Here is a 12,428-nt window from a genome sequence, read left to right on the forward strand (position 1 = left end):
CTTATCATTGTCATCTACAATCCTGCCATTTGCTATGTGTGTGTCCTTAGGCAAGTCATAACCTCTTTGGGTCTCAGTCTCCTCATCTTTAAAACCTAGGGGCACAGGGGAAGAGGTATAATTGGACTAGATGACTTCTAAGGACCTTTCCATCTCTAAGCCTATGATCCTCAGTGGCTCTGGCTTTATTCACAAGTGTTCCTTTCAAAAAATAACTCACACATATGGATTTTCTTTGTATTCACCTTATCTTTAATATAGAAGTTACTTTCACTTTTATATGGCCACTTCTGATGAATAAATAGTCGATCTTAGGTTACCTTTCAATTCAAATAAGTAATGGGGAGTTTTACAAATGTAAATTTTTAATCATTATGAAGTCTCAGGGATTCCTGTGTGGTTGTTCAGTTGTCCTGTCCCCCTCCTCCCTGCAACATCATACTACGTTTTACCAGAATAGATCTTCACATCTCTCTTATGCAGCACACTCCAACCCAACTAAGTACATTTTATAACTTTTATATTTTCTTTTCATTACATTTTTTTTATAGTTTTGGAAACTAACTTTATAGTGATTGAGAATTAGAAAGTAGAAAATCAGCCCTGCTCACTGTCCCCATAACAGTGAGAAGGATTTAAGTATGTTACAATGTGTAAGAATTAACAATTCGTTTAATACTCCTAGATTATTCCACAGCTTAAAACCAGGCATATACATATATATATATATATGCACATACATACATATATATGCATATGGATAGGTAGATAGATAAATATTCTTACTCATTTTAGATATTCTTACTCATTTTAAGAAGTTTTAGTAATGTCACTGTTGGCATAAGTGCCATAAGCTTTTCCTATGCAACATTTAACACGAAAAGGAAAGAGACAGTGACAACTGAGTTTCATGAACATGTGGACCTTAGGTAGTTGGTTTGTTTTTTTTTTTGATTTTTAAAAAAAGTACATTCCACTATCATTTATTTCCTCTATTTTAATACTTAGTGGATTTCTACTAAATATCTGTGCTTCCTTTTAAAAAAAATCAAGAAAAAAGTGAAGAATCAAGTATTTTCACAATATAAACAAGCATAGTATAAATACTGGATTTCCAAATTCTTGTTACTTCATTTAGAAAAAGCCTAATTTAGAAAAGGTTTAAAATGAGTAAATTATTTCAATGACAAAATGCACATTTAGGCAAAATGCACACATTTTAAGGGAAAAAAAGAGATAAGTTAATAATATTGTAGCTTATATTTCACTTCAGACTGTTTGGACAGCCTATTCTTTTGATCAGCATTACCTTGGCCAGAGATTGACCATCCTGGTAAGGACACACAGGGCATGTCGAGAAGAGTACTAAACTATACCATTTAGAATTATTGCATCTCTTTTTCTAAGGAAGAAAACATAGCATTGTCTTTTTCTTGGACAGGTAACAAAGTGCTTTATAGCCAATCAAGACTTCACTTTACCTTTTAGTTATTTCTCTACCCAGGATTATTAAAACTGGGAAGAAATGCAGAACTCAAGCTTACTGACTCAGTGCTTTGAAAGTGCTCTCAAATGCCAGCTTCTCTGACCTGCCTTAGGTTTCTGTTAGTGTTACTGTGCCACCTCTGCTAGAATAAGCATCCCTTGGTCAGTAAGAATAGCAGCCCCCTTCCAGTATCAATGCGAAGAGCTTCTAAAAAAGTTCTTGGTAAGAAGCAGCAGGACCATGCTGGTGTGGTGAAGTCCCACAGTGCTTGTGCTCCACAAGAGTTTCTTGTTTCCTACGTCATCACCTGCTGTACTGTTGCTCGATCATGAGAGCACCTCTGATGCCCACAGTGCATTTTTTTAATCAGCCGTCGTAGCTTGCCAGGAAAATTTTTGTTGATGTAACGGTAGAGAAGCGGCATCACAAAACTGCTAGAGAAAGCTAAGAATTTTGAAAAATCTTTGATGAAATGCAATATCCGCATGTAGTGCTCATCCATGAGTTTTCCTTGTGAGACAAGGAATGTGTTTACCAGGAGAGTTAGATAGTAAGGTGTCCACAGCACAAATTGTGTGCATACTGTGGCAATCAGAAGCCTGTGCACAGAAGGGTCCAGTCTTCCAGTATCGTGATCGAGGGGTGTGGCCTCCTTCCGTATTCGTAAAATCAACACAAGTGCGTAAAGTACAGCAATGGCAGGGACAACATACCCAATAAACACCATGATGGCATCAGCTGCCTCCTTGTTTTGCATCTTAGAGCACTCAATGAGCTTAGTGGACACATGGCTACAGATGTAGAAGAGCAGAGAGGAAAAGCTTGTAAGCATTGCACCTCCCCAAATGAACCCACAGACATGCTTGGTGTTATACACACTAGACATGTAAGTCCGGGGTAGAGCTCGCTCAATGTAGTAATCCAGGCTGAGCAAGGTGGTGGAATACATGATAACCAGGGAGGAAACATTAAACAAAATCAGCAGTGTGATGTAAACTTCACTGTTAAAGCTCCAGATGGCCCACTTGGTGGTGGTTGGTCCAAGAAGGTATATTGGTGCCACAGCATTGATTATGAGGCCAGCAATGGCAATGTTCACAAAGTAAACATCAGGCATAGTCATAGTAGCCTTGTTGTACAAATTGACCAGGACCAGCAGAGCATTGTAGCAAAGGCCAATCGGGAAGCAGATAATGAGGTAGAGGAGGGAGAAGATGGAGAGGATGAGGTGGAAGTCATGGCAGAGGAGTTGATCCTCACTGTTCTGGGTACCATTGAAAGTGTCGCAGCTCCGCATAGTGAACCAATCGGGTGGTTTTTCTGATGACTTCCAGCTGTTCTGTAAAGAAAGAAGTAATAGCAAATTAGTTTGCAACACATCTCCAGATGTACTGTCCCTAGGCATATCTTAGACATCTGGGATGGCAGGGCTAGAAGAAAAAGCCACGTGCCTTAAACTATCACAAAAACAAAAGCAAGCCATTGCTACATGTCAAAAGGAAGAATCTCTTGAGGATTCAATCTCTTTCTCTGTGTGTTTTTCATGGAAGGGTAATAAACCATCAAAATGACTGCTGTCTTATTAGCCCCAAACAGGGCTGGTTATGACCAGAAACTTTATGATGTAATAATTTTACTGGCCGTGGTGAGTCTCTCTCTAATGTAATTTCTGAATGAAATCTGAGTAATGGATAATTCATTCAGGATGCTCATCCGGAAGCTTTTAAAAGGCTGCTTCAAACCTTTTCCTACATCTCAGTCAGGGGATGGGTGCTCCCCTGACTGATGTATAGGGTGAAGCAGTACAAATGATACAATCATTTCCAGTAACAGAAAATGAAGCAAAGGTCTTGGACTGCATCTCTCCTAAGATGTTTCTAAGTAGCATTTTAGGGCAGGGGTAGGTTTTCCCCATCAGAAAAGTTGTATTCATAGAAGGATAGATCTGCCTTTGCCTAATAGACAAGAGATAGATGAATAGGGAATAGAAAGAGTGTCCTGTACTCATTCAGAATAGGAGAGTCTCTAAGGTACTATGGAAAGAATGTTGACTACAGTTAGAGGACCTGAGTTCAAATTCTGCTTCTGACACTACTGCTTGGATGACCCTTAGCAAGTCACTTAACTTTTATAGGCTTCATTTTTTTTATCTATAAGATGAAGGAATTGGAATAGATAACCTCTGAGATCACTTTCAGATATAATTCTTTGAAACAATGAAATTCTTCTTTGTATAACAACCATCAGCCTTGCCTTCCACAGCCTCATTGTTGTTATTGTTCGGTCATTTCAGTTGTGTCCAACTCTTTGACCCAGTCTGGGGTTTTCTTGGCAAAGATACTGGGGTGGTTTGCCATATCCCTCTCTAGCTCATTTTACAGATGAAGAAACTGAGGTAAGTAGTGTTAAGTGACTTACCCAGTTACTTACACATAGCTAGTAAGTGTCTGAGGCTAGATTTGAACTCAGGATGATGGGTCTTCCGGACTCTAGGCCCAGCACTCTATCTACTTCACCACCTAGCTACTTCCACCACAGCCTCATTAGCTAGCCTGAAACCCCTAACCTACTCCTGTCTGCTATAATACATAGCATAGATATAGTCATATAAATGTCTTCTGATTCATACATAGAACTGGATGAGCTTCCTTATTCCCTTCTCAGTTTCTTTTTCTTTTTTCTTTTTTTCTTTCTTTCTTTTTTTTTTTTTTTGGCTAGGCAATGGGGTTAAGTGACTTGCTCAGGGTCACACAGCTTGTAAGTATTATGTGCCTGAGGCTGGCTTTGAACTCAGGTCCTCCTGACTCCAGGGCCGGTACTCTATCCACTGCGCCAACTAGCTGCCCCATCTTCTCAGTTTCTAATCTGCATTAACCTGCTCGCTGCCATATCTGTCTGGTTGGAATAGTTTAGTATAGAGGCTTTCCATGTATTCTCCCAGTATTAGCAAGTCCATGGATCTATGATCACACAATCACAGAATTTAAGTATTGGAATGGACCTCAGTAACCGTCTAAGTCCAATATATAGATGAAAGGAATCCCCACAATCACATGTTCACCAAGCCCTGCTTCTGCTCCAAGACCTCCAAGGAGGGGGATCCCACCACCTCTTGAGGTAGCCCGTTCCACTGGTGGACAATTCCAATTTTTAGAAAGTTATTCCTTACATCAATCCCAATTGGTCTATCTGCAACTTCCACATATTCCACCTGGTTCTTCCCTCTGGGGCCAAATAAAATAAGTCTAATAAATAAAACATGTCTAATGACAGCTTATTTTCAAGTACTTGAAGACAATTATCATGTCTGCTGAGTCTTCTCCAGGCCAAACACCCACAATTCCTTCAAATGATGCTCATATAACATGGACTCAAGGCCCATCCCTATCTCAGTTGTCCTTTTCTAAACACTCTGCAGTCTATCAGTATCTTTTTCAAACCATGGTACCCAGAACTGAACACAATACTCCACATGAGGTCTAATGACCACAGAGTACAGTGTGGCTATTCCTGGAAGCCATGCCCTCCTTAATGCAGCCAAGATTGCATTAGCTTTTGGGGGACTGCTATACCACACTGATGGTTCATTGTGTTTGCAGCCCACTGAAACCCCCACGTCTTCTTCAGAACAACTGCTGCCTAACCATGTGTCCCTCTTTTTATGTCTATCAAGTTATTTGTTTTTCAAACACAAGTTTAAGACTTTACATTTATCCCTATTGAATTTCATCTTCTTAGAATAAGCCCACTGCTCTAACCTGTCAGGATCCTTTTGGTTCCTGACACTGACATCCAGTGTGTCAATTATACCATCTATGTATCATTTATAGATCTGATGATGATACCTCTGATGCCTTTATCCAAGTCACTGATATAAATGCTAAGTAGTACATTGTTAATGCTTTACATCAGTCTCTAACCTTTAAGCTACTTTTGATTTCTTATAATCACTGCTGGTTGGAATAGGGATTGGGGCAGAGGGTGTATGGTTCTAGAAGTGAGTTTTTTTACAGGTATGCAGAGTAGAATTTCTCTTTGAGGATCCCTGTGAACCTTGGAGAAGGAGGCCAAAGCAGCATCAATCTGCCTTGGAAATTGACCAGGCAGAGTTTCAAAATGATGAGTGTTCTGCTTGGGGGGATTCCTGCCTTATATGATACAAAATTGTGTTGCCTTTCCAATAAGTACATGCTTTTTGCAAGCACACAAGTGCTTAAAAGCAGAAATGCAGTATCTGGAACCATTATTATGTAGAAATCTCTCATTTCCCAAAGTGGGGGAGGGGCATTTCAAAATTGTTAGAACTTTTTGGAAGGATCTGTATTCTCAGGGTGTGTGTTGGTTCAGTCAAAGTCATGGTATTTGTCGTGGAAAAAACACCAGACTTAGCATCAGAGGACCTGAGCTTAACTGTTAGTTCTTCTTTTAGCTACCTTTGGATCTCCAGATAAGCCCTATAATCTCTCTGAATATGTTTAAAATTAATGTGTGATCTTAAATTTTGTGCTTTTGAGATAGAAAGTTTGCTGCTTTCTCTCTTTTTGGTTTCCCTGTCAAAACAAGTATAAAACAAACCTCAGTTTGCCAAAATCAAGCAAGCAAAACTATACCATACCAGTATTAGCATGATTACTTCAATACATAATTGATGTATTACATTAATAAAAACAAATCAGTGGTGGGTGTTCTTTTGCATATACCAACCCCTGTATAACCATTAATTAACCTTAGAGAGTTTTCTGAGGCTAGGTGACTTGCCCATGGTCACATAGCTGGTAAATGTCACAGGCAGAATTTAAACTGATGTCTTCAGTTAGCTACGAGAATTAAAAACAAAAAAAACCCCTAAAATTTCACATTGAGGTATCAAAGTGCTTTAGATGACTGTACTAGAAGGTAACAGGTGAAAAAGAAATGAATTTTGCAATAATATTTTGCATTCCAAAGAATGACACCCAACAATATGAGACAGTGAATAAATCAGGTTGATTTCAATTTGTGTAATAAAGGGTGCATAAAATTTAACCTCTGCCTGTATGGTGTATTGCTTCTCTGCTTGAGCACACACACATCCCTCACATCACTTATAAAAGAAGTATCTACCATCTGGAATGAAAATGTCAATTCAAATCCTTAAAGTAGTAGAACTGCTGATTTCTTAATTCCTTAATCTTCCCCCTTCTCTTGGAGCTCTCTTGTAGCATTATACAAAGAAAGCCTGGTTATCTTAATCATGATTTCCCCAGCCCTCCCCCTCCAGGGTCTTTTAGCTAACTTCCTGTGTTATTTCCTTCCCCTCTCCTCTTCCTCTTCTTCCACCTCCTGCCCACTCCAGTTCAGCATGCCAAATTACTACAGTAGCCAATATGCAGTTTAAATGCTGTCTTTAAAATTGTCATTTCCTCTTTGAATTTTTAAAGTTTCTACTTCCCCTTCCAGAAAGCATATGCCCCCCCAACATGTGTCTGACTTTATGAAAACTCTGTGGGCTCTATGAAAACTAGTGGAGCTAGGAAGCAGAGGTGCCTGCTGTATCTTTTTAGTGATTTAATTTTGCAAGACTATCACACTGTTCTTTTCACCCTTTGCTTTTCTATCAGAATATTATCAGCCATAGACACGTCTCTCTACATTACTGTTAGCGACATGATGCAGTTTTCATTCCATCATGTATTGTCTCCAAAACTGAAATTCTTGTTATTCTATGAGGTTGTGCTGTTCAGCTACCATCATCAAATTAAAGCATGATCCAACATTTTTTTCCCTTTATCCAGATAGGCTTTCCTTCTGAAGGCTTAACATCTTTTATTCCACACCTGTCTGTCTGTACTAATTTTTAAGCCCTTATTACATACCGTGTGAGCAACAAAAGATGAGAACTAGATACAAACCTGCAGACAAAGCACATTTAGGCATGATCAAAAGCTCTGTGGTCCGACTTACGGGGATGGGAAACAATGTATATCATGTACATTTTTTACATTGTTGAAATAGAATCATTTGCCTTAGCAGCTGCATGAGACACATACCCTTATCATTAAAAAGTGTATTTCATTGGCTTCCCCTTCTCCACTCCTCACCCCCAACCCCAATTCCTCCCTGGCGTCCCCTGCTCTCCCTGTCACTTGATTCTCCTTCAGTTTGACCACATCAGAAACACACGTTTTACTCAGAATAACTTAGTTCTTTTTGGGCTGTCTGCATCACCTACTTGCAGCACTCATGTTCATTTTCCCTCTCATCACCCGGGGCAGCTTTTTGTATATCTGCAGGCTCTCACAGCCACACAGAGAAACTCCTACCTTCAGTTCACGCCACACATTCCTCTGTACCATGAAGTCCCGACTCAGTCAGTAAGCAACATTTCAGAAGGAGGAAGCTGACAGAAAAGATCTGCTCTGTGTTTTTCCTCTGGAAACCCTACTGCCTCCCTATCAGCAGTGGACATGCAGCGTGGTATTTCATGTGCGTGTGTCTGTGTGTGTGTGTGTGTGTGTGTGAGATAGAGAGTTTGTTTTTCCTCTAGTAAATTACTCACAAAGTTTCTGCTTCATTTGGCAGGCAGCAGTGGCCCCTCCCTATCTCTGTTTACAGCCAGTTTCAAGAATTGAGAGGTTGTGCTGCATGTGAAGAGAGTGGACTGTACAATTAAACATAGCCAAATCCTCTTGCTTTCGATTTGTTAGACTTAGGGCTTCCTAGAAGACTGAGGTTGGCGTTGGGGTTCAGCCAAACTGTTTCTCTCCTTCCACGTGGGAGTTGCTGCTCAGTCACGATGGGGAGAAGACTTGACCGTTTTTCACTGACTTGGCAGAAGGACTTGGGAAGAATCTCATAGTGGTGGTTTCCTAATAGTTCAGAGTGACAGGAAACATGTTTGTCAGTGGAATTTTTCATTTTGAGAAGATGAACTAAATGGACAGATGTCTGCAGTACTTAAGGGGCAGGTTGTTGTCATAGAGGGAAAAATTCTGATAAGGAGCCAGCACGGACTGTCTTGAGAGGGTCTGGATTCAGATTTTGTCTCCTGACTTTTATCTGTATGACCTTGAGAAAGTCTTTCAACTTTCCAAGGCCCCTAGTCCTTCCACTCTAAAATGAGGGCACTGAACTAGAGGGTCTGTGCAGTCCCTTCAAGTCCCAGTTCTGGGATGAGTGTGTTCGTTCCAAGCCAGTGACTCCAGTGGTAAGCTGGATGATGACAGCGGCAGGGGAGCGAGGGAAAGCCAGATTCCAGGATGCTTAGAATCCGAAAGCGAAAACAGACTTGTGTTTAGCAGTTAAATAACTTTGGGGGGAGTGTATGTGGTGCTAGTACAAACTAAATCAGAGTTGATCTGCCCTCATCCTTTTAGTATTAAAGCTATGATTTATCAAACTTTCTGAACGGTGATTTGGCAGTCTCCTTTTAGTACCTGACCTCGTTCACTCTCCTTCAGATGGGAGCTGCTTAGATTGTTAATATATGGCTCCTAGGGAAGTAGAGCAGAAGGAATTACAACAAGAACAGAATTGTTCTATCTTATTCCAAGAACAACTTAATTAGGGGGAAATTATCACGTGAAATAAAATCTGGTCACGTTTTCCTTTCCTTGTTCATATGATGCCATGGCTACTGGCTGTCTTCATTCCGTCATCATTTTAAGGGCACATAATTCATTTGTTCTAATTATTCTGAGAATTGAAACAGCATTTCCAAACCAGAAGTTGAATTTCGAAGATTAGTTTGTTGTTATTTTATTATTCAGTTCCCTACCGTGGCTCACAGGACAGGCATGTAGATTTCACAGTCATTAAAAATCTGTACCAGTATTGTACCAGTAAATACTTATATTATACTATTATTTGTCTTTTAATAAATTTAAATTAAGCAAAAGTGGCATGACAATCATGTTGGACTTGTGAAGTCAGAAGCAGATTAAATCCAAATACTGTTTTTGGCACTTTCTAGTTGTTTGACCATAAGCAATTCATTTAACCTTTGAGCCTCAGTTGAGGAATAAAAATAGCTGTATTAGGTACATCACAGTATTGTTGTGAGGATGTACTGAGATAATGTATGTGAAAAGTATTGCAAACCTCCAAGCCATATGTGAATGTTAGCTGTGTATACAAATATTTTACAACTTTTGTAAGCTGAAGGTGTCTCAGTTTTTCTTGTTTATCAATATTTGGAATGCTGCCAGGCATGTACATGGCATTTTAAAAAATAAATCACTGATGCAATTATATAATATTGTGTACCACAGATATCTGCATTAGTATATTTTTCCCCTACTAGACTGATATCTCCGATGGCAGTGACCTTACCTTATTCCACTTTTCTATATTCCCTAGTACCTTATATAGTAGGCTGTTAAATGTGTATTATATTATTTTAATTTGGAATACTTCCAGGAGTACTGTAGTTATTTGTGATTAACAAAATGAACTTTAATCTGTGGCCCTTCCTTGAAGGCCTATCACCCTCCTAGTCAGTTCTGTGACTTTGGAAGAAAAGGGGTACTCATCATCATATAGCCTTGATGTCTTCATTGTGTACATGTGGGTCTTTGGTTGTAAAGCCTCAAGTCATTGGCATTATTCTGTAGAGTAACCAAGTGATCATTAAGAAGAAATATGTCCCTGTGTCAGAGTACATTATGTGTAAATAAAGGAGAAAGGAAAGAATGGGAGTGGAAGAAAAGCAACCCTAGCCAGAACACATGAGAGGAGCTCACTTCCATGCTCTGCCCTTTTCAAAGCATCAGTGTTTGATTCAGAGAATTCACAGGTTAGTAGAAAATCAAGGAGCAGGACTCTTAAATGTAAAGTCTGAAAATTTTTATTTCTTTTGCTTTCTAGCATAGGCTCCTCAAGGAGCACTGGTACAGTAACATCAGTTTAATTCATTAAAAAATATGCTCTATGAAGAAAGCGCAACCAGGAGAATGACTGACAGTAATATTGTAAATGAAAACAACACTGAAAGACAACAAAATTCAGATTGCATGCAGTGACCAGTGTTGGTCCTAAATAACTTGACAGTGGAACGTAATTCTTTTCTGTGAAGAGGTAGTAGACTATGAGTACAGAATGTGTGTGTGTGTGTACACACATACATATATATACATACACACAGAAAAATATATACATACAGAATATATGTATACACACATACATAGAAGTATACATAGATGTATGTGTGTCTAGATAACATGCATATTATGTATATGTAACATGTGCTATATATACACATATATATGTAGACACACATATATACACACACAGAGACACATATAGACATGGTCACAGTAGTGAACAATGCTTGACTTTTATGGGAGGGAGAATGGATGGCTAAGGGAAGGTGTTAATGGGAAATGATTATAGGGCCAAACAAAATGTACCAGTTAAACGTTTTTGTTTTTTTTTTTGAGGGGAAGTACATTTGTGCAAGCATTTTATTTATTTAAAAAATAAAATTTTAAATAAACATTTAAGAAAAAGATGCTCAATGTTCCCAAACAAGTTAATATTCCACAACACCTAGGTGAAAGCATCATCAACCTGATAGCTAGAGTGTTGTCAACACTGAAAAAAAAAATGATCACATTTGAATAAAGCATTAAATGTATCTACCAAAAGAACATGCTCATCCTACTCAAGCTTAAGCCCAAGGAACTGCACTAGGATTGTATATGAGTCTGTGTGAGATGGGACACCAAATGAAAGGCTCTATCCAGTCTGCCTGAGTTCTGTATACTGACATGGCACCTGAAATTAAAGCAATACAAGAGTACAAGGTTTAACATCTTAGGAAATGTTTTCTCCCATCTTAATAACAGGAGTGATTAGAGAAATAAACTTCCAACTGTGGCAGATGAGTCACTTCTATTATAATGCAGGTATTCTGTAGATCATAGCTAGAATATTACTGGCTTTAGTCATGGAAAAAATCCTGCCTTTTTCAAGAGGTTAGATCTAATCTCCAGAATATGTTCCCCAACCCTGTTATTTTGACATCAGTGATAGGGCCAACATCTGGTTTGACCAGGCAGGATGCCTGTCTCTAAACCAATGAAACAGGAGGCAGATGCTCTCATGATTTGATGGAAGATTAACACAGGTGACCTGGGAACCCAGTGTGTTTTTATGAAATAATCACCTGAACTTAGTAGGTTAAAGCCAAACAAATGGAGAACAGAGTGAGATATTTAAGAGTAAGCATTTGGATTCCCAGAGTTCCCATCCCTATGCATTTCCACTTCCTTCATTGTCTTGCTCACTTTTGTAAGGAGAGAAAGGAACCTGGGGATAAATTACTTGTGTTGGTAGAGTCTCCAATTCAGTTCTATCCAACAGATATTTATCACATTTCTGCTACGTGTAAGAAACTACTATGTCTTGGGAATACAAAGACACAGCCTCCAGAAGCTTACATTTCGTTGAGGATGCATCACATGCACAGATAAGAACATACATGATTATTTTTGGACAGAGAAAGCACTAACCCTTGGGTGGACCAGGAAGGGCTTTATGTAGGAGGGGCCAGCTGAACTGAGCTATGAGAAAGCTTGCTGTTCTTCTTAATGCTGCCGTACTCCATGGCTCACTTCCCAGAGACATGAGCCAGAGAGGAAGGAGAGACCTTGGCTCGAGGGGCCCTTCACAGAGGAAGAAGCTAAAACCCTTTGCTAAGTGAGGAGGATGCTTCCGACACAAAGAGCTAGAAGCACATGGCACGAGGTGAAACTCCAGAGGATGTCTCTTCTCATCAGGGCTGAAGAATTCGGCTTTCCTAACATAAAAATAGTAACTGATATTTATATAGTGCTTTAATTCAGGTCTGTGAAGCACTTTACATATACTAGCTCACTTGATCCTCACAACAATCCCGTGAGGTAGGTGCCGGTATAAACTCTTTTTACAAGTGAGCAGCCAGAGACACTTAGAGAGGTTAAGG

At 39.4% G+C, this 12,428-nt stretch overlaps 2 protein-coding genes across 8 annotated transcripts in view; one reads left to right on the forward strand and one right to left on the reverse strand.

Annotated features, from left to right (window-relative positions):
• CUNH7orf50 (chromosome unknown C7orf50 homolog) overlaps positions 1 to 12,428 on the forward strand; it is a 338,906-nt gene that overhangs the window by 152,470 nt on the left and 174,008 nt on the right. The gene's annotated exons all lie outside the window — the stretch shown is intronic.
• The window catches only part of GPR146 (G protein-coupled receptor 146), a 47,643-nt gene continuing 36,456 nt past the window's right edge, over positions 1,242 to 12,428 (reverse strand). For 3 of the 4 annotated variants that reach the window (XM_027874512.1, XM_027874513.1, XM_027874511.1), the window contains exon 2: positions 1,242 to 2,825. In XM_027874512.1, coding sequence (XP_027730313.1) covers positions 1,782 to 2,783 — 1,002 coding nt within the window. In that variant the 5' untranslated portion in view covers positions 2,784 to 2,825 and the 3' untranslated portion in view covers positions 1,242 to 1,781. Of the gene's footprint in view, positions 2,826 to 7,788; positions 8,011 to 12,428 lie in introns of those variants that run through there. The other variant, XM_027874510.1, reaches the window with a different exon arrangement.

The sequence above is a fragment of the Vombatus ursinus genome, unplaced genomic scaffold (genome assembly GCF_900497805.2).
Source record: "Vombatus ursinus unplaced genomic scaffold, bare-nosed wombat genome assembly UNPS02014807.1, whole genome shotgun sequence".
In the NCBI taxonomy this organism is placed as follows: Eukaryota; Metazoa; Chordata; class Mammalia; order Diprotodontia; family Vombatidae; genus Vombatus; species Vombatus ursinus.